At 61.9% G+C, this 26,892-nt stretch overlaps 1 protein-coding gene across 1 annotated transcript in view; it reads left to right on the top strand.

The window, feature by feature from the left end:
* The window catches only part of SMAD3 (SMAD family member 3), a 103,535-nt gene that overhangs the window by 72,709 nt on the left and 3,934 nt on the right, over positions 1-26,892 (top strand). Inside the window, exons 2-8 of the mRNA XM_055126179.1 lie at positions 12,447-12,640; positions 12,739-12,870; positions 13,645-13,719; positions 16,345-16,395; positions 23,691-23,903; positions 25,404-25,541; positions 26,266-26,410. Coding sequence (XP_054982154.1) covers positions 12,447-12,640; positions 12,739-12,870; positions 13,645-13,719; positions 16,345-16,395; positions 23,691-23,903; positions 25,404-25,541; positions 26,266-26,410 — 948 coding nt within the window. The remainder of the gene's footprint in view (positions 1-12,446; positions 12,641-12,738; positions 12,871-13,644; positions 13,720-16,344; positions 16,396-23,690; positions 23,904-25,403; positions 25,542-26,265; positions 26,411-26,892) is intronic.

Consider the following 26,892-nt stretch of genomic DNA (forward strand, 5'->3'; position numbering starts at 1 on the left):
CCCTGGGAGGGGACTGAGTGGCCATCCAGCCCTTCCCGGGGTGCTGCCGGGTCTGGGCCTTTTCTCTTTGTTTTGCCTCAGGCCCGAGGAAGGAATCAGACTTCTGCCCTGCCCCTCTGGGCTGGCCGTGTGCCAGGGGCCAGGGGGTGGCCACGTTCTCCCCGACGCATGTTGGCTCGGCCGTGGATGAAGGGCTGCTTTGCTCCTCAACCCCAGGGCCATGACGCTGCCTCTCGCCATCCCTAGGTTTGCCCCCCGGGGCCAGGTACTCAGGCACAGGGGGACGCTCGAGAGGGGCCGACCCTTCCCGTATGCTGACCCTTCCTCGAGGCCTGCGTTCCTGGGCTGCAGCCCCTCGGCCCCCGGCCGGCGTTCGTGGCATGTTGCAGCAGGTCTCAGAGCGGCTGTATTTTCTGCAAATGATGGTTGTTCTTCAGCCGTGTGGCCCTCGAGCTTAGCCAGAAAGGTGATCATTTCCTGCCTTCCCCGCCCCTCCACAGAGCCCCAGCTGAGCAGGCTGCGGATTCTGTTGTTCTGTTTGGCACCACACCAGGCGGTGTCCAGGGCTTCTTTCGCTGGGGGTCACTCCTGGCAGTGCCAGGGAGACAGCTGTCATGTCCGGGATGGAAACCCGCTTGTCTGCGGCCCGGGGCCCCATTCGGCAGCAGGGCGGCTGTCAGTGTGGCTGAGGATGGAGTGTTCGGATGACCCTTCCCTTGGCCCACGGGCGTTGGCACTGGGCGCGGAATTCTAAAGTCGGGTTTGGCCGATCCCTAGTCCAGCGGCTGCATGTCGCCGAGTGGTGCCCCTTATGCTTCCCCCGTAGGTGGCCTTTGTGACATTGGTTTATCTCTCCGGCCAGTGATTCATAATGAAGGGAGGCATGAACACGCCTTCTGCCCGCTTCACCTCTCCCCTGTCCCTCCCCCCCAGCTCCCCTTGGCATGAAGGCCCCGTCACACCCGTGCAGCCTTGGAGACTCTGAATGGTTGGTTTGGCTGGGATGAGGCGGCCCCGTTATCACTGTCCTTGCCCGGGCCCACTGTTCCCCCCCCCGCCCCACCGCTGCCGCCAACCCCTGAGTCTGCGACTGGCCTCCAAGACACAACCGCGCTGCCTGAACGTGCAGGCGAGCCACAGGAAGTGATTCAGGCGCTGGCCGCGGGCGGGCCGAGGGGACAGGGAGGGGGCGGCTGGGGGCAGGCTCAGGGGAAGGAGGCCTCTCGGACCATCAGGGTTCCTGCTCTGTGGGAGAAAGTGGAAAACAGAGTGACTAAGACGGCGTGTTTGGGGAGAGCGGTGAGCGAGCGTTGGGGCTCGCCGGCAGATAATACGCAAGGTGGCGCGGGTGACGGGGAGGTCCTGGCTCAGAGCCCTGCCCGTCTGAGGTCCTGGGAGACGCGGATACTTCTCGGTCGGAAGGCAGGGCGGAGCGGGGCTCCTCATGGGCATTTCACTCCCCACAGCTGCGTGGAAGCCCTTGTTCTTCTCTTCTGCGGAGAAAACGGTCAGAGAGAGAGGGGGAGAGAGAGAGAGAGAGAGAGAGAGAGAGAGAGAGAGAGAGAGAGAGAGAGAGAGAGACGGAGAGGGAGGGAGAGAGAGAGACGGAGAGGGAGGGAGAGAGAGAGAGAGAAGGAGGGAGGGAGGGAGGGAGAGAGAAGGAGGGAGGGAGGGGGGGAGGGAGGGAGAGAGAGAAAGAGAGCGAGCAATCTCTGAGAGTCCCCAGAGGGAAGGCTCACTCCGCCCTTTTCTCTTAATGTGAAAGGCAGAGAGATGGGGCTGGAGAGGTAGAATGGAGGTAAAGTGATTGCCTTGCATACGGCCAACCCGGATTCAATGCCCTGCACCTCATATGGTCCCCTGGGCCCTGCCAGGGGTGATCCCTGAGTGCAGAGATGGGAGCAAGCCTTGAGTACCATTGGATGTGGCCCTAAACCCAATGATGATGATGATGATGATGATATTAATAATAATAATGATGATGATAGCACTGTAGCACTGTCACTGTCATCCCATTGTTCATCGATTTGCTCAAGCAGGCACCGTGACATCTCCATTGTGAGACTTGTTACTGTTTTTGGCATATCGAATACGCCACAGGGAGCTTGTCAGGCTCTGCCGTATGGACGGGATACTCTTGGTAGCTTGCCAGGCTCTCTGAGAGGGACGGAGGAATCAAACCCGAGTCAGCCGCGTGCAAGGTCCTACCCACTGTGCTGTCACTCCAGTCCAATAATAATAATAATAATAATAATAATAATAATAATAATAATAATAATAATAATAATAATAATAACAACAACAACAACAACAACAACAACAATAGTGTGGCAGGAGAGTTGGGGAAAGCTCATAGGATGGAGGTCAGGCTTTGCATGTGGACACCCCTATCTGATCCCAGGCACTGTGTGGTTCCCGGTCAGTATGCCAGGGTCACTGTGCGCCTCTGTCCTGAGCCCTTCCGCCTGGCATTGTATTACCCCTTACAGGAAGTGCCAGTGAGTCCTTTTCCCTCCCGCACCTGGAGGCACAGAGCCCGGGTGTCTGCTCAGGTGGGTCGCCACAGAACGCAGAGCCACGTCCATGCACAGCTGCAGCCAGGGCTCCGTCTCAGGGCTCCGCCTCCCATTTATTTCACTTTTTGACCTTTTTGGGTCACACCTGGCGATGCTCAGGGCTGCCTCCTGGCTCTGCGCTCAGGGATCACCCTGCTGAGACCCCGGGGACCCTAGGAGTGTCAGATCAATCGGGGATGGCTGCCTGCACGAAAACGCCCTCCCCGCTGTTTTCTGTCCAGCCCATGCCCTCATTCGGGAAGGGGCTTTGGGAGGGGGCTTGGGACCGCACCCTGTGGGAATGGTGCCTGGAGCCTGCCTCCCAGGAGGGGGCGCTGTGAAGACAAAGGAAGGCTGTGGGGCTGGTGCAGGGGGAGCACGTGCTATGCATGCCCCCTCCTCCCTCGTCGTCCTCCTTCTCCTCCTTCTGGGCGGGGGGTGGGGGGGAGGTTGAGTCCCCAGCTCCAGGCCTGGTGTTGCTTCCTGCTGATACGTCTGGAATGACGGTTGCCCGCCGAGGGTGGATACTGCACCTGCAGTTCCAGTGCTGAACCCCCCGCTGGCCTCCACACAGTGACCAGCACTCTCTGCCCCCCGCCTCCCAAAAAAAACTTTAAGGAAAAGAAAGAGCGTAGGCAGAAATCACAAGGAAAACCTTGAAAGTGTCTGGGACTTGGGCCCAGTCGGGAGGGCACTTGCCTTGCAGTGCCCGACCTAGGTCCTATCCCCAGCACCCCGTAGGGTCCCCTGAGCCCCACGAGGAATGATCCCTGAGCACAGAGCCAGGAGTCAGTCCTGAGCACCGCCAGGTGTGGCCCTAAAACAAAACCCAAAGAAAGTGAAAATAGTAGCCTGGCCAGGAGGGGGCAGTGGGAGGTGCCCTTCTTGGCCTCACCAATGCCCCCACCCACCTTTCCACCCCCCTTACCTCTCACTGTGACACAACCAGGGGTCGAGCACCCTTAGCTGAGCACTAGCACGCTGGCTGGGGTCCGAGCTCAGCCCCTGGTCTTGTGTGGCCGCAGCCCCAGGCCTCTGGGTTGCGGGGGGGGGGGGGGAGTGCCCTCAGCCACCCACACGGCCGCCCCTTCCCTGGACACATCTGCTCACTGACCTTGACACTTAACCACTTTCCACAACACAAAAGGAAAATGTTCGCCCAGGGACAGTCAGAGGCCCCCAGGTACCCACCAGACACCTCAGGGGCCAGAGGCCTGCTGCTGGCCAGCTGTCGGTGTACCCTAAACCTTGGGCCTCACCGGCCCCACCCAGCGCACAATTCAGGATTTCTGCCATGAACAAGGAGGCTTTAGCTTGGGGCTGAGTTTAGCAAAGGGAACGGACACCCACTGAGCCCCCGGGTTGAACGTCCCTCCCAGCAGGATTTGCTCTTCAGGGCTTTCGCTGTTCTGTCATCATCCTGGGCCATCCTGGGGTGGGACAGAGGCACTGAGGGCCGCGTGTGAGGAGAAGGGAGATGTCTCAGAAGAGCACTGTGGCGCGAAGACCGCAGGGAGCTGAAAGCAGGGACTGGTCAGCTGTTGGTTCCGTTCTCCAGGGTCAGGCGGGCCAGCGCCGGACGGCTGACAGTGGGCCTTTCGTTTGAACTGGGAAAGAAAGAAGGAAGGAAAGAGGGAGGGAGGGAGGGAAAGAGGTAGGGAGGGAGGGAAGGAAGGAAGGAAGGAAGGAAGGAAGGAAGGAAGGAAGGAAGGAAGGAAGGAAGGAAGGAAGGAATGAGGGAAGGAAGGAAGGGTTGAGAAGAGTGGGCAGAGACTCGGGGTGCAGGTGACCGCCGCGGGCAGAGGGGACATGGGGGTGTGTCGGGTAGGAAGCGACTCCCCAGCCCCTGGCAGGTGTGTGTGTGTGTCGCTCAGGGAAGTCTGTGTGTGCGCACAAGGCATCCCAGCAGGAAATGCCTTTTTCTGACATTAAAATAAGAACACAGCTCTGGGGAGGTAGTACAGCGGGGAGGGCACTTGCACACGGCCAGCCCGGGTTCGACCCCCAGCTCCCATAGGGCCCCCTGAGCCTGCTAGGAGTAGCCCCCGAGCACTGCTGGGTGTGACCAGATATGAACCGTACACATACCTACGGGGTACGGGCCAGTGGGGGGCGTGGGCGCCGGGGCCTGGTGTTTATAGCCATCGATGGGCTTCTGCAGCAGTTGGCCGGAGCCCAGCGCTCAGGGAACATCTGCATCTGCACGGGCTCTGGACGTCCCCTGCAGCCGGGAGTTGATCCTCTGAAGGGGTCAGTCTTCCGCGGAGGGATTCGCTGTGTGGCCCGCTTGGCGCCGGGGGAGGGAGTGTCCCCAGCCCGGCCCTGCTCTCTCCGCCCGGGACTTTGCGGGGCTGGGAGCTCTCTCAGGGTTCAGCCCCCCTCACCCAGCAGCCCGTTGTTGGGAAGGCCAGTGCTGGCCCCTCTCTCCGGGACTTGTGCAAGTGACAAACCACCAAACCCCCGTGCCGCTGGTTCTGCCATCCCCGGGCCGGTGGGGCTGCTCGCAGCCTCCCCGCCTGCCTCAGCCCGGGCCCAGGCACAGGGACAGGCAGAAACGCAGACCCTCACCCCTTCTCCCTTCTGCTCGCAGCCTGTGGACTAGGAAGTACCTGACTCGTGCACACACGCGCACACACACACACACACACACACACACACACACACACACGCAGGCACACATACGCATGCACCCACACGTGTGCACGCGCAGATGCACGCACCCGTGTTAGAAGCAGCAAAAGGCCATCGGCCCGTGACCTGGATGCTCTCCCGTGAATGGCATCACCTCTCACTGCTCGGCGAGCATGGCCAGAAGGAAGGCTGCTCTCTGCAGGAGGCTGGAAAGCAGAGAGGGGAGAGGAGAGAGAAGAGAGAGGTGAGAAGAGAGAGGAGAGGAGAGAAAGGAGAGAGGAGAGGGAAAGAGGAGAGACAGGAGAGAGGGGAGGGAGGAGAGAGCGAGTATCAGTCTCCCTGAAGCAGGATGGGGCTAACACATCTGTTCTCTGTGCGTGCCTGGGCCTGGGAGATGGTCTCTGTTCAGTAACTGTTTGACAAGAGGCCCATGTGCCTGGTAGCGAGTTGCCTGGCTGAGCAGCAGTGCAGCCCTCACAGGACTCCCTCTTCAGTGCTCTCTAGGTCTGAATTCTTGCGTCTGTGGGTCGGGTGCCTCTGGGGAGCCCCCGCTCCCTCTCCGTCATGCTCCTGGGTCTGGCTGTGTTCAGAGCCATGTCGCCACGTCCCTGGCACTGACTCCGCGCCCAGCCGTGTCCCAGCACCTCCCATCAAAACCCACAGCAACTCGTGCGAGGCCCAGCGGCCTCTGGGAGGCCCTTGCTGGGGGTAGGGGGTGCAGTGGGCGGCTGCGGGAGGGTCCCGGCCCTGCCTCCCACTGGGGCCACGGGCAGCCCCATTGCCCGCGGGTTGGAGCTCTGGGGCGCCCACAGCCTTGGCCGAGGCCCCGCTGGCATTGTGGGACTTGTTCTGGTCTTGCCTGGAGCCAATGGGAGGAGCCCTAATTTCCTGCCACAGGAAATGGTTCAGCTGGTCGAGAAGATCCTTCAGGATCGAGGCCTCCGTCCGGGGAGTCGAGGGGGCTGTCGTGAAGAAGCCCCTGGCGTGGGACGTGGTCTCTGCTAGCGCCGGGGCGGGGACCGGCAGCTGGGCCGGGACAAGAGGGGGGTGTCCAGAGGGGGGTGACGAGGATCCTCTGCGGCAGCCGTGGCGTCTCTGCTAACACCGGCTCCGCGTTAAAGCCTATTTACTGGCTTTCTTCACATGGCGCCTCGCCCGGGACGGCCTCGGAGGGTGTGTCCGGACGCACCAGCTAAATCAGATCCAGAGCTGACACTCCCGCTCGGTGCCGGCCGGGGGGAGCCCTCGTGTGCCCTCGGCCGCTCCAGGCCCGGTGCCCAGCAGCCCCCACTCCGACCAGGCGGGGGAACCGCGGCTCACACACTGGCGACACACCACTGCCTCCAGGCTGGCTCTGGGGGTTTGCGCCTCACGGCTGCTGGAAAACGTGGACAGATCAGACAGCGTGTCATGCCTGGGAGCTGGACGGAGAGAGAGTCCAGTGGGTAGGGCACTTGCTGGGCAGGGAAGTGACCCAGGTTCCATCCCTAGTCCCTAGACAGGTGGGTTTGCTCTTGGCAGGAGAGAAGAGATGGGGCTGGAGCGAGAGTAGAACCCGGGTTCGATACCCAAGCACCACCAGGAGTGATCCCTGAGCACAGAACCAGGAACAAGGCCTGAGCACTGCTGGGGGAAGGGAGGGAGGGAAGAAGGAAGGAAGGCAGGAAGGCAGGAAGGCAGGAAGGAAGGAGAGAAGGAGGGAAGGAAGGAGGGAGGGAGGGAGGAAGGAAGGAGAGAAGGAAGGAGAGAAGGAAGGAAGGAAGGAAGGAAGGAAGGAAGGAAGGAAGGAAGGAAGGAAGGAGCGAGGGAAGGAGGGAAGGAAGGAAGGAAGGAAGGAAGGAAGGAAGGAAGGAGAGAAGGAAGGAGAGAGGGAAGGAGGGAAGGAAGGAAGAAGAGAAGGAAGGAGGGAAGGAAGGAGAGAAGGAAGGAAGGAAGGAGTTTCACATGGAGACATCAAGCAATGTGATCAACTTTCTTGCAGTTCTGGACATGCAAAAAGTAGTACAGGTGTAGAGGAAGTACTTCGTAATTTCTGATATTTGTGTTGTTGAAGTCACAGCTGCAGTTGGATGTTACACCAGCCTGTCCTCAGGGCCGCGTGCGTCCCGCTGTTCCCTCTCCACACACTCCCCCTCCTCTCCCTCCTTCTCCCCCTCCTCCCTTTCCTTGGGAACCTGTCTGAACCTGTCTGAACGTGTATGAACCTGTCTGAACACGCGGCACTTGCATGGGTGGCAGAGGGAGGTGTAGACAACCCTGAGTGCACGCAGGAATTCTCCCGCCCTCCCTCCCGAGGAGAAGCCTGTCCTGGGCATGAGCATTCGTCGCTCCGTTCACCTGCTGATCAGCACTGAGTCATTTTCACAGGAAGCTGCTTTGTGTGTCCACATGTGTTTTCATAGGACCCGTGCTCAGTGCTCTTGGCTTAAGAGTTAGCAGTGGGTGTCCTAGCTCTGTGATGGGTTGATGGTTCTCACTTCAAGGTGCTCCCCCTTGGGATGGGCCCCTGTCTGTCTCCCCAGCCGTGTGTCCTGGCTGGCACATGGTGGGTGTTTGGGCGCGGGCGCTGTCAAATGGGTTTGTGCTTCCTAGTGCCGGATGTTGGACGGTGTGTGAACTTCCCACCTCTGTGTTAGGTTGCGCTGTGGCTGTTCAAAGGCTTGGCCTGTTTCTTTCTTTCTCTTGTTTTAAATTGGGTTGTGTGTTTTGGGTGACTGAGTTTTCAAGAGTTCTCTATATGTTCTGCAAAGAGGTCTTTCATCTGATAAATGCTTTGCAGATATTTTTCTCCCCACTCGTGCCTTGTCTTTTTATTTTTCTAAGAGTGTCTTTCAAAGAGCAAAAGCTCACGTTTTGGTAATGTCTGACAACATGTTCATATGTGTTTTTGGCTTTGGGACCATTCCTGGTAGTGCTCGGGAAGTCTGCGGTTCAACTTCACACTGGGGCCTTCAGCAACAGAACCTCCCTAGCCCAGTTCCTTCCTTCCTTCCTTTCTTCCTTCCTTCCTTTCTTTTTCTTTCTTTCTTCCTTTCTTTCTTTCTTTCTTTCTTTCTTTCTTTCTTTCTTTCTTTCTTTCTTTCTTTCTTTCTTTCTTTCTTTCTTTCTCTCTCTCTTTCTTTTTTCTTTCCTTCCTTTTTTTCTTCCTTCCTTTTTTTCTTTTTTTCCCTTCCTTCCTTCCTTCCTTCCTTCCTTCCTTCCTTCCTTCCTTCCTTCCTTCCTTCCTTCCTTCCTTCCTTCCTTCCTTCCTTCCTTCCTTCCTTCTTTGCTTTTTGGGTCACACCCAGTGATGCACAGGGGTTACTCCTAGCTCATATACTCCTGCCGGTGCTCAGGGGACCACATGGGATGCTGGAAATCGAACCCAGGTCGGCCGTGTGCAAGGCAAACACCCTACCCGATGTGCTATCACTCCAGTACGCCCCCCCCCCCAGTTAATTTCTTGAATGGAATGTGCAATTGGTTCGGTCTTCGGCAATCTTCGTCTCTTGCAAGGTCATGGAGAGTCTCTCCTTACGTATTTTTCTAGAAGTTGATCATTTCAGGTTTTTCTTTGCAGAGGGTCAAGAGTTGGGCCACACCCAGCTGTGCTCAGGGCTTATTCCTGTCTCCGTGCTCAGGGGTCACCCCTTGCGACTCTGGTCTCAAGGCAAGGGCTCTGCCTGCTGTACTGTCCCTCCAGCCTCTGGGGTCCTTCAAGTCTGCAGCAGACGGAGGGTGCTGGCGTGGCGGTCCCTGGCCTGAGCTACAAGGGCCCCGAGACGCTGTCCCCACACTGCAGGCCTGGCCGCGACCTGCTGGCCTGTTCAGCTCGCCCTGCTGCCTCCTTTCCTCTTACTTAGTCGTGTTTGGCTTGGGGCCACGCTCCGGCCCCTCTGCTCTGCCTGGGGACGCAGGGCCCTGTGTGCGGAGCCCCAGGAGGGGCTGGGGTCAGACCTCACCTCTGTCCTCTCCCCTGCCACACTCACTTTGTGGCCTGGACCTGAGCAGTGTGAGGGCCAGCGGCCCCGCCCAGGTCAGTGCCAGCGGGTTCCTCTGTGGACGCGGGCTCTCCTCTCCCCTGCCCTGCACCTCAGCAGCGCGAGACGCTGCCCGCTGTGTTTGAGCAGATCATCCTTGCCCCATCCCGCCTCTCCCCTCCTTCCTCCTCCTCCCCCTCGTCCTCCTCTTCCTCCTCTTCCACTTCCCCCTCCTCCCCTGTCTCTTGTGCTCTTTAAATGCCTTTGTGCCCCGCCCCCAGGGGCAGCCCCTCACAACTGCCCTCACGCCTGGGGCCGGGTCACACGTGTTTGTGTTTCCGACCCTGTGGCTGCCCCCTGCAAGCCCTCCCCCTCATCCACTCAGACGGCCTGTGCGGTGAGGGGCCCGTTCTGTGGGGGTGGTCAGGGTGTGATCGTCCCTACCCACGAGGGTACCCCAGCCTCACCTATAGTCTCGGGGGCATGAGACCCTGCTGGCGTCTGCTCACCCACTCTCTGGAGGCTGGTCCTTCTCCCAGGCCGCCCCTCCTGAGAGACCAGCCCGGAGCAGTGCCCTGAGAGCAGTGCTCAAGGAGCACTTCCCACAGAGCACTTTCCATGGCGCACTTCCCCTGGAGCACTGCCCACAGTGCAATGGTAGCGGTGCTCTTTGCTTCATGGTTGAGGTGCAAGTGTGGCATGTTCTGACCTGTGTTCCTATGTTCCTGACTAATCTCCCTGCCCTCCGGCCGCTCCCCACTGCCCCCCTCCGTAGTCCACACGCACCGCCGTTGACCTGGGACTAGATCCAGGTGTGCCCTGTCCAACGTGGGGGCGGGGAGTGGCCTGGGTTTCCTGTGGGGGGAGGTCCCCGACCCTGACCAGGCCCAGTGTCCGGGTGCGAGGGCAGAGCCCCCTGAGGGTCCTTCCCGTGTCTCCTCCGGTTCTGGGGGTGCGCCCGGGCCGTCTCCTCGGGCTGCGTCTGGTAATTACTGTCTGGGGGTGCAGGCCCTGTGGCCTGGGAATTACAGCCCTGGGGATGCGCCACGTCAGCCCTCGCGGCTGCTCCGACCGAGGGGGCCTGACCTGTGTGTGCGGGTCAGTCTGGTCGCTCCCTCGCCCCCCTCCCAGCCCTGCCCCCACACTGCCTATGGAGGGGGGTAGGTGGGACGTGGTGCCCTGGCCCGGGCGGTCGGCCGGCCATGGGGACTGCGTTCGCAAGCACCGCCTGTGGCCTTGCAGCCTGACGCCCGTCTCTCCCTCCCGCTACTGCCCACGGGAACGCAGGCCTGGCCTCAGCTCTGCTCCCCCTGCACCCACTCCTGGGGGCGGCGCTGGGCTTCTAGAGCTTTCTCCATCCTCCCACAGCTCCATGGTTGCGGGTGGTCAGGATCAGGGCCTCCCACGCCGCAGGGGAGCAGCCCATCAGGAAGCCCCCCAGGATCGCCAGGTCAGCCCTGGGCCGAGGAGGCCGCCCCGCCCCGTCCTCACGCACTCTCGCTGCGCATCAGCTGAGGTGGCCTTGGCCTCTGGCAGCCCTTCCCTGCCCCCAGTTCCCGGCTCTGGTGCTCCCGGGGTCTGGCCCTCTGGCTCCTGGTACTCTCTGGTCCCGTCTCTGGTGGTGGCTGTTTTTGGGCCACACCTGGCTGTGCTGAGGGCCGACCCCTGGCTCTGCGCGCAGGGCTCACTTCCGGGGGGCTCGGGGGCTGGGGTGGGGGGCTCGCACCAAGGCTGGCTGTGTGCAAGGCACGTGCCCTCCCTTCAGGTGCTCCCTTCCCAGCCAGCTCTGCGGCCTGATGCTGGCGCGGGGCCCACGCTTGGGCCTGTGTCGGGGACACGCGTGCACAGGGCCTGGGTGGTTGTGGGGCTGAGGGCGCCAAAGTGCCCAGGGCGGCGCCCACCCCACTGCCTGCGTGGGGACCCCCGGAAGGGCCTGTGGGGGTTTCAGCCCCGTCTCACCCTTACCTCACAGTGTTCTCACAGGGAAGAAGAGGGGCCTTTCCTCGGCCACTGTGTGTGTGTGTGTGTGTGTGTGTGTGATAAAGTGTGTGTGTAAGAATTGAGTGTGTGCGACACTGAGTGTTGAGTGTGTTGTAAGAGTGTGTGACTGTCAGTGTGTGTGTGAGTGCGTGTGTATGTGTGAGAGTGTGTGTGAGTGCATGTGGGTGTATGAGAATGTGTGTGTGAGTGCATGTGGGTGTATGAAAATGTATGTGTATAAGAGTGTGATTGTGTGTGTGAAAGTGTGCATAATAGTGAGTGTATGATAATGTGTGTGACTGTGTAAGAGTGTGAGTGTGTATGACGCTGAGTGTTGAGTGTGTTGTAAGAGTGAGACTGTGTCAGTGAGAGTGTGGGAGTGCGTGTGTATGTGTGTGAGTGTATGAGTGTGTGTATGTGTGAGTGCATGTGTATGAGAATGTGTGTATGTGTGTGAGTGCATGTGTATGAGAATGTGTGTATGTGTGTGAGTGCATGTGTATGAGAATGTGTGTGTATGTGTGTGAGTGCATGTGTGTTTGTAAGAGTGTGAGTGTATGTGACTGAGTGCTGAGTGTGTTGTAAGAGTGAATGTGTGAGAGTGTATGAGTACATGTATATGTGTGTGTATGTGTGTGTGTGAGTGTGTGTGTGAGTGTGTGTGTGTGTTTGAGTGTGAGTGTATGTGACTGAGTGTTGAGTTGTAAGAGTGAGTGTGAGAGTATGTCAGTGAGAGTGTATGAGTACATGTATATGTGTGTGTATGTGTGAGTGTGTGTATGAGTGTGTGTGTGTTTGAGTGTGAGTGTGTGTGTGGTGGGGTCAGGGTGGCCAGAGACATCTGACCACCCTCTCTTGCCTCATCAGCCTCTCTCAAGGTCTCGTTGTCACTGGACACTACACATCAGTGATTTGAGAACTGGGAGGGTGGGAGATGGCTCCGAGGGACAGAGCACATGGTTTTGCATATGGGAGCCCTGGGTTCCATCGCTGGCACCCTGTGGTCCCTGGGCACCAACCTGGGAATAGCCACTGAGCACCCCGGACATCGCCTGGAGAGGGACCCCCCTTCCTTCGTTGGCCCTGGCCCTGCAGCCGGCACCAGGGCAGGACCAGCTGAGCAGCTGTTCCAGTGCACCCCTTCCGGTGGGGACACGGGGGCGCTGGACAGCACCCCAGCCTCCAGAGGCCACGGGGGCCGTGGCTCCGGGGGCTTTCAGCCTTCCTTCAGAAGCCTCCGTCCCGGGAACCTTCCCAGCAGCAAGACTGAAGGAGGAGGGTGGCCCCCGACCCACCGTCCCCTCCCTCTGCCCTCTCCCAGGTCCCTCGATGGCCGGCTGCAGGTGTCGCACCGCAAGGGGCTGCCGCATGTTATCTACTGCCGCCTGTGGCGCTGGCCGGACCTGCACAGCCACCACGAGCTGCGGGCCGTGGAGCTGTGTGAGTTCGCCTTCAACATGAAGAAGGACGAGGTGTGCGTGAATCCGTACCACTACCAGCGGGTGGAGACGCCAGGTAGGCCAAGGGCCGGGGTCTGCGGGGGGGGCCCCCTCCCGCCCGCTGCAGACTGGGGGGGTCCCGCGCTCACCCTGTCTCTGCTCCATCTCCTGCAGTTCTGCCCCCCGTGCTGGTGCCGCGGCACACGGAGATCCCGGCCGAGTTCCCGCCGCTGGACGACTACAGCCATTCCATCCCCGAGAACACTAACTTCCCCGCCGGCATCGAGCCCCAGAGCAATATTCCAGGTAGGGGACACGGGGCCCCCACCCCGAGGAACCTCCGACTCCACTGTCACCCTCGGGGGAGCCGCCTGCCCGGCCCCCTGCAGTGCTGCTTCTCGTGGCCTGACCCTGCTGCCTCGTCACGTGTGTTGGAAGCAGCTCCGGGTCTCTCTCACCATGGGGTCCAGTCGAGGGCCCCGAGGGCAGGAGTGGGAGCGGCTCCCATCAGGGCGGGCGTCCAGGCTGCAGTTGGAAGCCGGTACACCCCCCCTAACCCTGAGTCCTTGCTACCTGGAGCCCGGCTGTGCCGACTGCATGGACCCCCTCTATGGCCGGGGTCCCGGGGCTCAGAACTGCCCCTTTCAGAGGTGGTGCTGGCTGGTCCTTGTCAGTTCCTCGGCAAGTCCTAGCCGAGTCGGGCTCTGTGGCATGGTCATTGCGGTGGGAGATGGCATGGCCACTGTGAGCACCGTGGGGGGGGGGGGGCGGGCAGCGTGAGGCAGGGCTAGTGCCGGACAGACCATGGTTTCCTCCGACAGAAACTCAGCCTGGCCTGGGTAGGGGCTGGGAGGAGCCCGGCCGAGGCTTTCGGGCAGCTATTTCTGTCGGATGTCCTGACCGGAGACAGCGATGCTGCAGGCGGACAGCGGGCAGAGTGGCCCAGGACGTCTGGGGACCTGGGGGCTGGCGTCCTGACGCAGCGCCACCTCCGGCTCCGCTCCTGGCTGGGTCAGGTTTGCAAAAGGTGACCCAGGCCCCTGGTGGCCACTGAGTGACGCAGCCTCCTTTGGATTCCAGAAACCCCACCCCCTGGCTACCTGAGTGAAGATGGTGAGACCAGTGACCACCAGATGAATCACAGCATGGACGCAGGTCAGCTTCTCGGGGGTGCACCACACTCGGGGGGTGTCCAGCTGACAGTCTCTGCCGCCCGGGAGCCCACAGAGGAGCCTGAGTCCCGCTGGGTGGGGCAGAGCATTTGCCCTGCTGGGGGATGGGGATGGCCTCAGCACGGGCCTCTCACCCAGCCCGGGCAGGGCGCCCCCTGGAGGTTTCCCTGAGCGAGTCTCAGGGCTGTGGTTCCTTGTGGCACGGGGCTGGCATGGCAGGGTAGGAAGTGGACGAGGAGGGGGCTGTGGAGCAAGTGGACGTTGCTCCGTGGGAAGGGTGGGCGTGCCCAGTATATCATGAGCTGCCGCAGGCGAGGCCGCAGGGCCCCCTGCCCCCCACTGTCCAGTTCCCATGTGCAGCTTCCAGACAAGGGCTCGGAAGGCTGCCCGGTCTGCTGGGAACAGTGGCTTCCTCCAGCCCGAGTCTGCGGACGTTCTGGGGTCTGCACCCCCTGCCCAGTGGCTTTCTGGGCACTGGAGGGCTGGGCCTTCTCGGAGTCAGCACTGGCCGGGGTCCCGGCTGGCCAGGCGGTGTTTCTCAAGGTGCCGATTTCTGCCTCCGTCTCCGTTTCTTTGCTGACCGCATGGTGGTGGCTTAGGACACACACGGACCAGAGCTGGAGCGAGCACTGCAGTCTGGAGCCCTGGTTCCAGCCCAACCATCCAGGGCCCCTGAGTCCCACCAGGAGTGATCCCCAAGCAGCAGGCCAAGGTGTGACCCGCAGGGGGTGGACCAGACCAAGGCGAGACTCTGTTGACGCCTTCCCTGCCCGCCCTCCTCCTGGCCTCTGCTGTGCCCACGGCGTGCTGTGAGCCCTTGGCGCAGCAGAAGGGCCCCGGAAGTGGACACCGGCACTGGCCCCCAAGCCCCAGGGCCAGGTGTGCCCTGCTTGTTCTGTTTGTCACTACTGGAAACCTGCAGCTGAGAAGTTAGGACTGTCTAGTCCCCCCCCGCCCCCCCTTCCCGTGTCCTCCCTAAACCCCACGCAGGCCTTCAGATCCAGTGAAGGCCCCTCAGACTGCTTGTGATTCATTGTCTGGGCTGCAGGCCTGGCCTGGGGTAGGTATTCGTATATGTGTGGTGCCACTTAAGGTCCACACGCCCCACTGTGGATGGTATTATGCCCCCCTTTATCCCTGAGGGGAAACACCGGTAGTCCAAGGAAAGGGCCACTGAGATGGCTCAGTGGTGAGCACGAGTCTTGCATGTGTGAGCTCTGAGTTCTGTGCCCGGTACCTCATGCCCGCTCCCAGCACCTCTGGGTGTAGCCCTAGTGGGCCCCAGCACTGCCAGGTCCCCACTCACCACAGCCTGGACTGAGGTGGAGCCACATGATTGCACACTGGCCCAAGTGTCCTCTGGGGGCCACAGTCTACAGGGAGGGCAAACGCAGAGCACGACTCCAACATGGCCACTTGACCAGACTATAGGGCTGCATGGCCACATGTCCAGGTCCCTCAGGGCTGTGGGTCACGTGTCTAGGTCCCTTAGAGCTGTGGGTCACATGTCCCTCAGAGCTGTGGGTCACGTGTCCAGGTCCCTCAGGGCTGTGGGTCATGTGTCCAGGTCCCTCAGAGCTGTGGGTCACGTGTCCAGGTCCCTCAGGGCTGTGGGTCATGTGTCCAGGTCCCTCAGGGCTGTGGGTCATGTGTCCAGGTCCCTCAGGGCTGTGAGTCACGTGTCCAGGTCCCTTGGGGCTGTGGATCATGTGCCCAGGTCCATCAGGGCTGTAGGTCACGTGCCCAGGTCCCTTGGGGCTGTGGGTCACGTGCCCAGGTCCCTTGGGGCTGTGTGGCCTCATGACCAGGTCCCTCAGGGCTGTGGGTCATGGGTCCAGGTCCCTCAGGGCCGTGTGGCCTGTGTCTTGCCTTGGAAGCTTTGCTTCTGCCATAACTTCTGCGGCCCTCGATGTGTTTTTGCTGTTGGGGGAGCCCCCCCCCCCGGCCTGTGCGCTGCCCTCAGTAGGACAGGGCGCTGGGATGAGGCTCAGACCCGTGGACAGCACTGGCCTTGCTGGCTGTGGCCAGTGGGCCTCGGGGTGGAGCCAGCGGGGGCTGCTCGTCTGTGCCTGGCCGGGGTGGGGGCGTGCCCCAGGGAAGGCGGCGGCCGGTGCTCTGGAGCTGTGGCCGTGCGCTGGGCGTGTTTCCGGGGCTGAGTGGGCAGAAAGTCATTGCATGAGCAAAACTGGAAGGTTTGGGGCTTTGCCCAGTGGCACCTGCGGGTTTGATGGACAATGGCAGTTTGTGAGTTTCCCAGCAGCCCTGAGCTAAGGAAGGAGCCTGGGTACTGCCAGGTGCCAGCCAGAGCTTCCTGGTGGCCGGTGTCTGGGGGCTGCCCGCCCCACTGGCCTCACAGGTCTGGGCTCAGCTGGGGAGGGCCAGGCGGTTCTCCTGGGCACAGATGCACCAGCTGGGGTCGGCCTCCTGCTCCTGCTCTCTGGGCACAGGACGCAGGGCTGGGGTGGGGCGTGCTCACCGTCCCCCGAGCCTGGGCCTCCGTGCAGGCTTTCCCTCCTGCCGGGGGGCTGCCTGGCCCCTGAGGGCCCTCGGACCCTGGCTCTCCAGCCCAGCGCCGCCCCTGGTCTCACAGCTCTGTCTCACCTCGCAGGTTCTCCAAACCTGTCTCCGAATCCGATGTCCCCGGCGCACAATAACCTGGGTAAGTCTATCTCTTCACCCGCGTGCGCGCCCACCCTCCTGAGTCACAGCCCCTGCTGGTGGCCCTTATGCCCAGGGGCCCCAGAAGGTGAGGCCCCTGCCCCCCACTGCTGGCCCAGTGGTGGCTGTTATCCTGGGGTCACCCACAGAGCTTGGGAACCCGGAGGGTCTGGGTGAGGCGAGACTCTGCCTTCTTCCAGCTGCGTCTCCCCCGAGCCATGCAGTGACATGCGAGTTGGGTGCAAATCCCCAGGTGGGAATCAAGAGCCTGATTTCAGAGCCCAGAGCTGGGAGCACAGAGCTAAGAGCAGCCCTGTGCACAGAGCCAGGAGCAGCCCCAAGCGGAGAGCTGGGAGCAGCTCTGAGCACTGCTAAATGTGGCTCAGGGACCAAAACTCAAGAACGGCCCGAACGGCTACAGGGAAGCAGTGTGAGCCTCACAGCCCTGGCGCTGGGGTTTGTGGTCGTGGGGGAGGCGAAGACCGGGTGCACGCTTTGTGCCCTCCCCTCGGCTGCTCTGCAAGCACGCAAGGACACCCCCGTTATCACCGGCCTTATCTCGCCCCGCTCCCTTCAGCAGAGCAGTTTTCTGGGTCTGTTTTGCTAAGGTTCCTGTTTGACTTCAGTCTCGGCCTTCAGCTCCAACAGGGGGCCCTCCGAAGGTCTCAAAACAAATGAAATATCAGCTCAGCCATTTGGGGGAGTCTGATGGACCCAGTTGGTACTGGGGGCACCGGGGTCAACGTGGCAGCACTCAGGGGGTCAGCAGGGTGCTGGGATCAAGCTCAGGGCCTTGGGCATGCCAGGGCTGGGCCCAGCCTCCTGCACCTGCCCCCTTGCCCTCTGCCTCAGCCTTTGCAAGGTTCATGGTTTCACGGTCTGCCAGCTTTAGGGAGGCCTGAACCGGGCTGCTTTTGGTGTCTCTCACCGTCGCTCTTTCTCCTGGGGCTTGGAGGAACTCACTCCCCTCTGTCCAGTGCCCCAGCACAGACAGGCCAGTATTCTCTTCCCCCCCCCTCTTAAGGTCGCAGCCCTTTCCGGGAGCACTGGATGTAGAGTCGACCCCGAAGCCCTGGGTGATGCTTGGGACCCTTTCAGTACAGGTCACAAGTGGGCAGTGTGAAGGCCTCTTTGGGGGCAAGTTTATTTTCCTTCAGCATCTTTGTAAAATAATTTCTCTGTGTGTGTTGGCCAGGCAGAGGGGAGGTCAAATTCCTGCAGTGAAAGAACTGATTAAGTCATGACGAGCCAGCAGCTCTGCTCACACTTGGGCAGCGAACAGCTGACTCTGAGCTGGAGTCTGGGCTTTCGGCTTCAGAGACTTGGTGGGGACTCTGGACCCTCCGTCCCCCTCCGTGGCTGGGCAGCATGGCCTCTGACGCCCAGTGCCCCAGGGCATGTGGCAGGGCTTTTGGTTGGATCTGTGCCCCACCAAGGGCTGTCCTGGAGGGTCATTAGTTGAGAATCTCCCTTTAGATCGTCGCCAGGACGACAGGGGGTGCTTAAATGTGGCCCCTGGTGCAGCGCCCATGGACTCAGTTCCGCTTGATCTGAGACTCAGGAGCTCTTGGGGCCGGGCGACAGGACAGCGGGGAGGGCGTTTGCCTTGCAAGCAGCTGACCGGTGTTCAATCCCCAGCATCCCATGTGGTCCCCTGAGCACCGCCAGGAGTGATTCCTGAGTGCAGAGCCAGGGGGAAGCCCTGAGCATCGCCGGGTGTGAGCTTTTAAACCTGAAGCTCGAGTGGTGAGCGGGCAGGGCGCTCGCCTTGCACGGGTCGGCCTGGGCTTGATTCCCCAGCACCACGTACACACTGGGCACCCCCAGGAGTGATTCCTGAGTGCTGAAGTGGGGGTGGCCTCCCAAAGCAAGGGCCTGGGGAAGGGTGGCCAGGAAGGGTGGGTGCCAAGTCAGTGGGGCTCGTGTGAGATGCCCTTGGCAGCCGCCCCCTCTCTCTATACTCCTCTCCCCCCACACGCCGCCATCCTCCCTCCCCTAAGCTCTCCCGATTCCTGGCGCCCAGCCACGGCCTTGGTGAGTGCTGCTGAGCGCTCAGTCTCTGGTGAGCCTCGCTCCAGCCTTCTGACAGCGCCGGCAGGCTGTGGCGCGCTCAGTTTTCACCGGTTTATCATGGTTAATCTCCTACACCGGGAGCGAGGGAACAGCCTGACTCACACGCGTGACCCGTGGCCCATCTGGCTGCCTATTTCACCACCCCGTCGTTGCACCCTAGCTTTTTGTTTGCGTGTTTCACTAACACCAACCCAATTGGCTTCTTAAAACTATGTGAAAAATCATACACATTAACGGTGCTGGGTAACCACGTGACCTAAACGGCAAGAACAGGGGGCTGGGGCTAGGGCATGGCGGGGAGGGCGTGTGTCTAGCACGGAGCCAACCCGGGTTCGACCCCGAGTCCCTGTATGGTCCCTGAGCACCGCCAGGAGTGACCCCTGAGTGCAGAGCCCGAGTAACCCCCGACGCTGCACAGTCGGGTGTGGCCCCAAAAAAGCAAATAAGAAAAGAGCAGGTGAGTTTCCTGTGCCCACACATCCGGCCAGTGACCTGGAATTTCCGAGGCCAAGTCAGAACTGGGGCAAACGGAGGGGCGGGCGGGAGGGGCTGGAGAGCGGAGGCGAAGGGGCCGGGCATGAGTCGCTGCCTGCTGGCAGGCGAGCCGGTGCATGCGGGTGAGGGCGGCCAGGTCGCAGGGAGTGCCCTGGGTGGAGCAGGGCCGGGCTGCTAGGAAGTGCCTCCCCCAGGCCGCCCCTGGCCAGGGGGGTCTTTATGCCCGTTGTCAGAGGCCTGGCCAGGGGTGAGCCGGGGTCTCCCCAGCCTGGCTCTGGCACTCGGCACCACCCTCCTTGGGTGCAGGACGGTCCGTGGCCTGCGAGTGAGGCTGTGGCCTGTGTCCAGATGTGGGGATGGACACAGCTGGCCTGGGCCCAGGGAACCGAGGCCTCTCAGAGGCCCTCCGGCAATAGGGGCTCAGGTGGGCGTCTCAGACATACCCAACCTGGTGGGCCCTTCCCAGGCCACAAGTACTGGACCTTGGGAGCCTATGCAGATGTGCGGGGTGGCCAGTTGGGGCCTCAGTGCCTGATCTTGGGGGTATGGGGGCATCTGAGGGCTTGGGGGGCATACTGTGAGCTCTGTCTGCCTTCCACCCGGGACGCAGATGTGCTGCTTCGTTTCCCCCCCACTCCCGCCCCGCACCCGGTTTCCACTGAGATCTTCAGCCCCGCAGGCCCACTGGCTCCTGCCTGCTGCGTGCACGGAGAGGAGAAAGTTAACTCACTCACATGCACCCCCCACCCCCTACCTTGACCAGACTTGGAGCCCTGGCGTCGTGTTTGTAACAGCCACCCCTGAATCCAAGTGGGGCCTTCTGGGTTTTATTCTGTTTTCTTTGCCTTCAACAAAACAGAAGGGCCATGCCAGCTTGGAATTGGGCTCCACGCTGAAGCCAGCCTGGGCAGCAGGCTGGCAGGGGGCCAGTCCGCAGTCAAGGCCCGGAGCCACTCAAGACGCCTGGCCCGCAGCACAGTGCCGGAGAGACCCCCGCTGCAGCCCCTGCTCGCTGAGAGAGGGCTGTCTGTGGGGGGAAGGCCTGCAGCCTCGGGGTGCACATCGGGGGCTGGGGCGGTGCCCCTGCAGCAGCCTGCGAAGGCCTGTGCTGGCCCTTTCCAGGAAGCGACTTTTGAAAGCGCTTTTGCTTGTGTGAGCTTCAAAGCAGGGCGGCTGTCTGCCTCCGTGCAGGTGGGGGGAGTTGACCCCAGATGCGTTTATCTGATTTCTTCGAAGTCTCAGTGCCAGGACAGATGTGATCTCCCGGGAGAGCTGGCAGGGTTTGTCTGTTCCCCAGCCAGTCGCGCCACATGCCCTGGCCCTTCCTGCCCCTTTCTGCCTGGACTGCCCAGGAGCTCTGAGAGGCACTGCCACTCCCAGCGCAGTGGCCTCACCCTCCTCTGGACCCCTACTCCCACCCTCCTCTGGACCCCTACTCCCACCCTCCTCTGGACCCCTACTCCCACCCTCCTCTGGACCCCCCTACTCCCACCCTCCTCTGTAACCCCCCGTCTCCCCACATCCTCGCTTTCCCTTGTACTTCTTGGGTCCATCCTGAGGTGTATCGGAAATGAAGTCCTGGGGCCAGAGGGATGCTAATGTGAAGAGGGCAGTTGCCTTGTCTGTGGCCAGTCTGGGTTCAGTCCCCAGCAGGCAACCCATCCCCTGGTTCCCCCGGGCACCGCCAGGAGTGATTCCCGAGGGCAGAGCCAGGAGTAACCCCTGAGCATCGCCGGTGTGACCCCAAAACAATGACAATAAATGAGGCCCTACACAAAGTGAATCAAGGAGGCACCCAAGCCAGAGAACAGTGGGGAAGGAAGGTGCCTTACCATGTGGCTGACCCTGGTTTGATCTCCGGCCTCCCATATGGCCCCTGAGCCCTGCCAGGAAAGTGCTCTGAGTGCAGAGCCAGGAGTAAGCCCTGAGCACCGCTGGGTATAGCCCAAAGACTAAAGAAAATTGTGTGCCGCCGCAGGCGGCGACGCTGTCTTGACCTCAGCCCCTGGTGTCAGAATGCTTGACTGGGGAGGGAGGGCAAAACAGGACGTGCTGGGCCCCACTGGACTACCAAATGCACGGCCCGGGGTGGTGCTGCACCTGAGCTTGACCAGACCTTCTACACCAGACCGACTTCCCGGCTCCCCCAAACACGCATCTTCATTATGTGTCAGCTCCTGTGCCCAGCCCTTTCCAGGGCAGGGAACAGGGGGGGCGGTGTGGGGAGCAACTGCAAGCTGCAGGGCTGTTTGGCTTCGGTCTCAGAGCTGCCTGGCGGGCCCCACCGCCGGGATACCCACATCTGAACCAGCAAGACCTCTGGGGCCCACCCAGGCTGGGAGCGTGATGCTGGCACGGTGTCGGCCCCGGGCGACGTGCCCGCCTCCTCTGGAGAGGTGGACTGGCTCTGTCAGTGCTCCGGGGAGCCTGGCTCGCTCTCCTCCCCAGGCTGAGCCGGGAGTGCCAGGGAGGCTTCAGGACCGAGGGGCAAGGACGTGGTTCTGCTCTGCCCTGGGCCGGGAAGCCAAGGCCGCCCCAGAGCAGACGTGGGCCCCTGGCGGGCCAGCCGGGCACGGCGAGCAGGTCATGGGTCCTGGATGCAGACCTTGCTCTGTCTGTCCTTTGTCCACGGCAGCCTCTGTCCAGCCTGGGGAAGGCCAGTGAGAGAGGGGCCCCAGCGTCGCTCAACAGCGTGGAGGCTCCCCTTTGGAGGCCTGGCCTGCACTCCCGGTTCTTAGATTCTTCTTTTCCCTTTTTTACCCTCCCAAAACAGCGCAGCTGGCATTTCAGTGGCTGCGTTGTTTAGAGTGTAGCTTATCTCATTGGAATGCAGAAATGCATCGCAGAGCCAGAGCCGGACGTGGCTGACACAGCTCGACCCAGGCTTAGGGAGCAGGGCAGACCCCACTCGGTCCCGACACCCCTCGGCGGCTGCAGAGCTCCCTGCCCTCCCTCCCCTCCCCTGCAGACTCGGGGGTGTGGGGGAACTCTGGGGTTTGTAAACCCCCAAAGGTTGTGAAGGTTGCGAACGACGCACGTCCCTGGGGCAGGGCCCCCTGGCATCCCCCATAGTTCCACAGTGGGGTCAGGATTCTCTACTGCCCAGTGGGAGGGACCCCTCAGAGCCTGGCATCCAGAGCAGCGGTCACCATGGGTCTCCAGGCCTGCTCCCTGCCCCGCCCATCTGGCATCTGGGTACGGGTTCTGAGCTGAGAACCAGCCCAGGGTTCCAGCCCAGGGTATCCAGCTCTTGCCAGATACACAAACACAGCAGGGGCGGCACGACCAGTGGCAGCTCTGAGCCTGTTTATGGTTGATTTGGGGGGAACCGGGCTGAAGCAATAGCACAGCGGGTAAGGCGTTTGCCTTGCACGCGGCTGACCCGGGTTTGATTCCTCTGTCCCTCTTGGAGAGTCTGGCAAGCTACCCGTGGCATATTCGATATGTCAAAAACAGTAACAACAAGTTTCACAATAGAGCCGTTACTAGTGCCCGCTCAAGCAGAATGATGAGCAATGGGATGACAGTGCTACAGTACTTGGGGAAAACAAGCAGTGCTCAGGGGTCCCTGTGGTCCCGTCAGGTGCTCAAGCATCTTGAAGGTCACCCCCACCGCTGCTCTGGACACCCCACGGTGCAGGGATTGAACCTAGTTTGACCGCATGCAAGGACCCCCTCAGCCTGTCCTGTGCGGGTGATACGGATTTAATTTTCCATGATGGCAACATTCAGAAATCTTCTGCCATCGTCAGGTTTTGCAGGACCTCCCACCATTCAGTCACACAACTACTCCATGGGGTTGTGAGCCAGAGTCTGACCCTTTGGGGGGCATGTCTGGGGTACTTCTGACATTGGGGTGTCCGACAGGGCAGGGGCTGCCCAGCCTCCCCTGTGGACAGGTAGGCTAGAGGTTAGTCTTTAAGGCCATGGGGAAGGAGTGGTTCCTGGTCCAGCACTCTCCAGTGGTCACTGGGTAGGGGCCCAGGATGGGCAGGGTGGCCCTGGGCTGCAGCCTGGGAAGGGCCTAAGGATGACCCCTTCGGGGGAGATCCTGTTGCCTTGCCTGTAGACAGGGACCCCGACTCTCCCAGGATAGGGTCCCCCTTTCCAGGGCACACACTGGGTGTTCTTGCTTGTGGGGCCCAGGAGCCCGGCTGTTGGGGGGGGGTACCACTCGTGTGCATTGGTGTGGAAGTCCACCTTTCACTGCCCCAGCTCCCACAGAGATGCACCCGCAGTGACCCCAAGGCTTCAGAGCTGTCTGAGCACTGTGGGAGACCAACCCCCCAGGGTGAGAATGGGCTGGCCGCGCCCCGAGTCTCCAGCAGATAAGGGGCTGGAGGGGGCACAGGGAGCAGGACGGGGCGGGGCTCAGAGAAGCTGCTGCCCGAGTGCGGAGGCAGGAGAGGGGGTGGGGGGCGTCACTGTGCATGGAAGGGGCTGTGGGAAACCTCTGTTTCAGGGTCCCCAGATGCAGTTGGCCTTTGAGGTGCTCTTCATGGATCCTGCAGGCTGACAGCGAGACACCGGGCCTTGGCCATGGCCATCGCTGACCAGGGGGCCTCATGCTCCTCTGACGCGCTGGGTGCCAGAGATGAGCTTGGGTCACTTTGGGTGCCTTGGCCGAGGCCGGGCGTAGGGAGCTCGTCCCGAGTGAGCCAGGGGCCCCGCAGCACTCCCTCAGCCCTGCTAGGTGGGGCCCCACTGAAGCCCAGCCTGTCCCCGCAGACCTCCAGCCGGTCACCTACTGCGAGCCAGCCTTCTGGTGCTCCATCTCCTACTACGAGCTGAACCAGCGCGTCGGAGAGACCTTCCACGCCTCGCAGCCCTCCATGACCGTGGACGGCTTCACAGATCCCTCCAACTCGGAGCGCTTCTGCCTGGGGCTGCTGTCCAATGTCAACAGGAACGCTGCGGTGGAGCTCACCAGGAGGCACATCGGTAAGGGCCCAGGCCCCGCCCCTCACCGCCCTGGCCACGCCCCCTCGCCGCCCAGAACCCCTTTCTCCCCGCCCGCACTCCCTGCCCAGGCCCCGCCCCGCATCTTAGCCCCGCATCTTAGCCCCGCCCCACCGCCCAGGTCCCGCCCTCGCCAGGCCCCGCCCCTCGCCTCCCAGACCCCCTTCCTCACCCAGGCCAGGCCCCGCCCCGCGTCTTAGCCCCGCCCCACCGCACAGGTCCTGCCCGCCCTCGCCAGGCCCCGCCCCTCGCCGCCCAGACCCCCTCCCTCACCCAGGCCACGCCCATCGTCTCCCTGGCCACGCCCCTCTCCACCCAGGCCGGCTCTCGCCTCCCTTGGCCACGCCCCTAGCCTCCCTGGCCACGCCCACAGCACACTTCCCACTGGCCAAGGCCGTCCTGCAGCCCAGGCAGAGTTCCCTCTCCCCTAGGTCCCTTCTACCATGTGGGGACGGTTGAGGTTTGGTCGGGCTCATCTCTGAAATGGAGAGAGCCGCTGAGGAAAGGAAACCCAGCAGGACAGAAGAGTAGCTGAGGGCAGAGCAGGTGTCCAGGAGCCCTCTGCATGTGTTGGTTGTGGCAGGGGCACTCAGGGCGCAGGGAGAGAAAGGGGGGAAGATCGTGGGGTGTCAAGGGGGGAAGATCGTGGGGTGTCACTGCTGGGACGAGGCCCCGTGGAAGGACGCCCAGTGTGGAGCCCGGATAGGGTCATTGTTCCCGCGGGGACAGCCCCGTGTGAGGCGCCTGCACAGGCCTCCCGTGGGGGGTGGGGTCGCACCTGCAAGGACGCCGCGGGTGACCAGCAGCCGCACCCCCGCAGCGTCCTTACCAGCTTTCTGTTGCTGGGGGCTGCGGTGAGGGTGTTGCCAGGTTCTGTGCAAAGCAGAGCCTTGCCGCAAAGCAGTCGCTCCTCCCCCTTTTCATTTTTTTTTGTTTTACTTAATTCTTGGGGGTGGGGCATACACAGGTGTTTGTTCTCTTGATACTTTCATTAATTTAAGAGTGGCATCTCTTAATCACCCCCAGTGGTGTGCAGCACTGTTCTTTTCGTCCAGTCTGAGTCCCCGTTCACTTGTCTCTGCCTTAGTTTCCCCGCTCCAGCCCTCCACCCCATGAGGCAGGGTAGCGTGTCAGCGGAGCAGTGGGTGGGGGGATTGATTAGGCTGGTGGCCTGGTCAGTCCCTGGCTGCCATCCCCTGGTGTGTGGCCTGTCCAGGTGCCTGGCCCTGCAGGGGAAGCCCCGGAGGCCTCTGGGGAGGAGGAGGCCCCGTGACAGCAGCACCAGTACCTGTCATAGCCACTGGCCCCGGTGGGCTAGAAACCATTGCACAGAGAAGTGACAACCTCAGGTTCCCGGCCCCCGCTGGAGCCAGGGTAGAACCAGTGGCCTGGGGCGTGCACGCAGCACTGCCCGCAGGCCGGCATAAGGCTGCTGTGTGGGGACTCTGGCCACCTGGTCCCACCTGACCCGCCTCTCCGCAGGGCGAGGCGTGCGGCTGTACTATATCGGCGGGGAGGTGTTTGCTGAGTGCCTCAGCGACAGCGCCATCTTCGTCCAGTCTCCCAACTGCAACCAGCGCTACGGCTGGCACCCGGCCACCGTCTGCAAGATCCCGCCAGGTACCGCCCCCTCGCCCCGGCCCCTCGCCCCGCCCTCGGGTCTGTGAGGTCAGCCTGCACCCGGGTCCCCAAAGGCAGAGGCAGAGCTCGCAGGTGGCCAGCCTTGGACAGGGGCCTGGAGAGCTGTCCCAGGTTCTGCGGGGTGGGCTCCATGTTGGAGCGTGCAAGGCAGGGACACGTGGGTGTGAAGCAGGGAGGCCCGGGAGGGTGCTGGGAAGCACAGGGTGCTGGTGGGTGTGTGGTAGCCAGGTGCGCCTCTCTGTGGACACAGAGCTGCGGCCTTGGCCCCCTTTCCTGGGGTCTGGCCGGCGCCGCTGCCCAGGGCTGGACCTGCTACCACAAAGCATCTCCCTGTGCCCGCACTCGAGCCCAGGCCTGCCCTCTCTCCTGCGTCAGCTGCGTCTCCCAAGGGCTGGGTCTTTGGTTTTTTGTTTGTTTTGTTTTTTTGCTTTTTGGGTCACACCCGGCGATGTGCAGGGGTCCCTCCTGGCTCTGCACTCAGGAATTACTCCAGGCGGTGCTCGGGGGACCCTACGGGATGCTGGGAATCGAGCCTGGGTCAGCCGCGTGCAAGGCACACGCCCTCCCTGTGGTGCTGTCTATCCAGCCCAGGGCTGGATCTCTGTGCACTCTCAAGCTCAGCTTGGGGTGCTCCCGGGACCACCCTGGGTGGGTGGGACCCCGCCGGGGCGTCGGGCCCTGAGCACACGTGTTCTTGCGGCAGGCTGCAACCTGAAGATCTTCAACAACCAGGAGTTCGCCGCGCTCCTGGCACAGTCCGTCAACCAGGGCTTCGAGGCCGTGTACCAGCTGACTCGAATGTGCACCATCCGCATGAGCTTCGTCAAAGGCTGGGGCGCCGAGTACAGGTTAGGCTCGGGGGGCAGCAGGGGGCAGATGGGAGCACCCTGGGAGGTGCACTGGGCCCCTGTCCCGCAGCCCGCGTTCCCCCTCCACCGCCAGCCTGCGTCCCAGCTGTCTGGAGTCTGTTTCGCTTTGCAGAGTCCTTCCTGCACCCAGGCCAGACCCATCTCGGCGCTGGCTCCTGGCCGCTGTTTGGAATGAAATCCAGATGAGCGTGACGTACCGAAAGTCAGATTCCGCCTCTGGAGAGGCTTTCGCATGGCCAAACCCCGCTCTCCCTGTTACCGCGGTGTAGCTGCTGTTCCGTGACCACCCGGTGGTCCAGGGTGCCAGGAAACCCACCAGTTACAAAGTGACCCCCAGCTGCTGCTAGTGGGCCCTCCCCCCCCACCCCCCCATGCTGGGAGACCCTGGGCTTCAGGGGGTCTTTGAAATCTGAGATGAGAAGGCGGCTCAGCCCTGCTGAACCGATCTGGAGGAAAGAAAA

This window comes from Sorex araneus, chromosome 2, assembly GCF_027595985.1.
Source record: "Sorex araneus isolate mSorAra2 chromosome 2, mSorAra2.pri, whole genome shotgun sequence".
In the NCBI taxonomy this organism is placed as follows: Eukaryota; Metazoa; Chordata; class Mammalia; order Eulipotyphla; family Soricidae; genus Sorex; species Sorex araneus.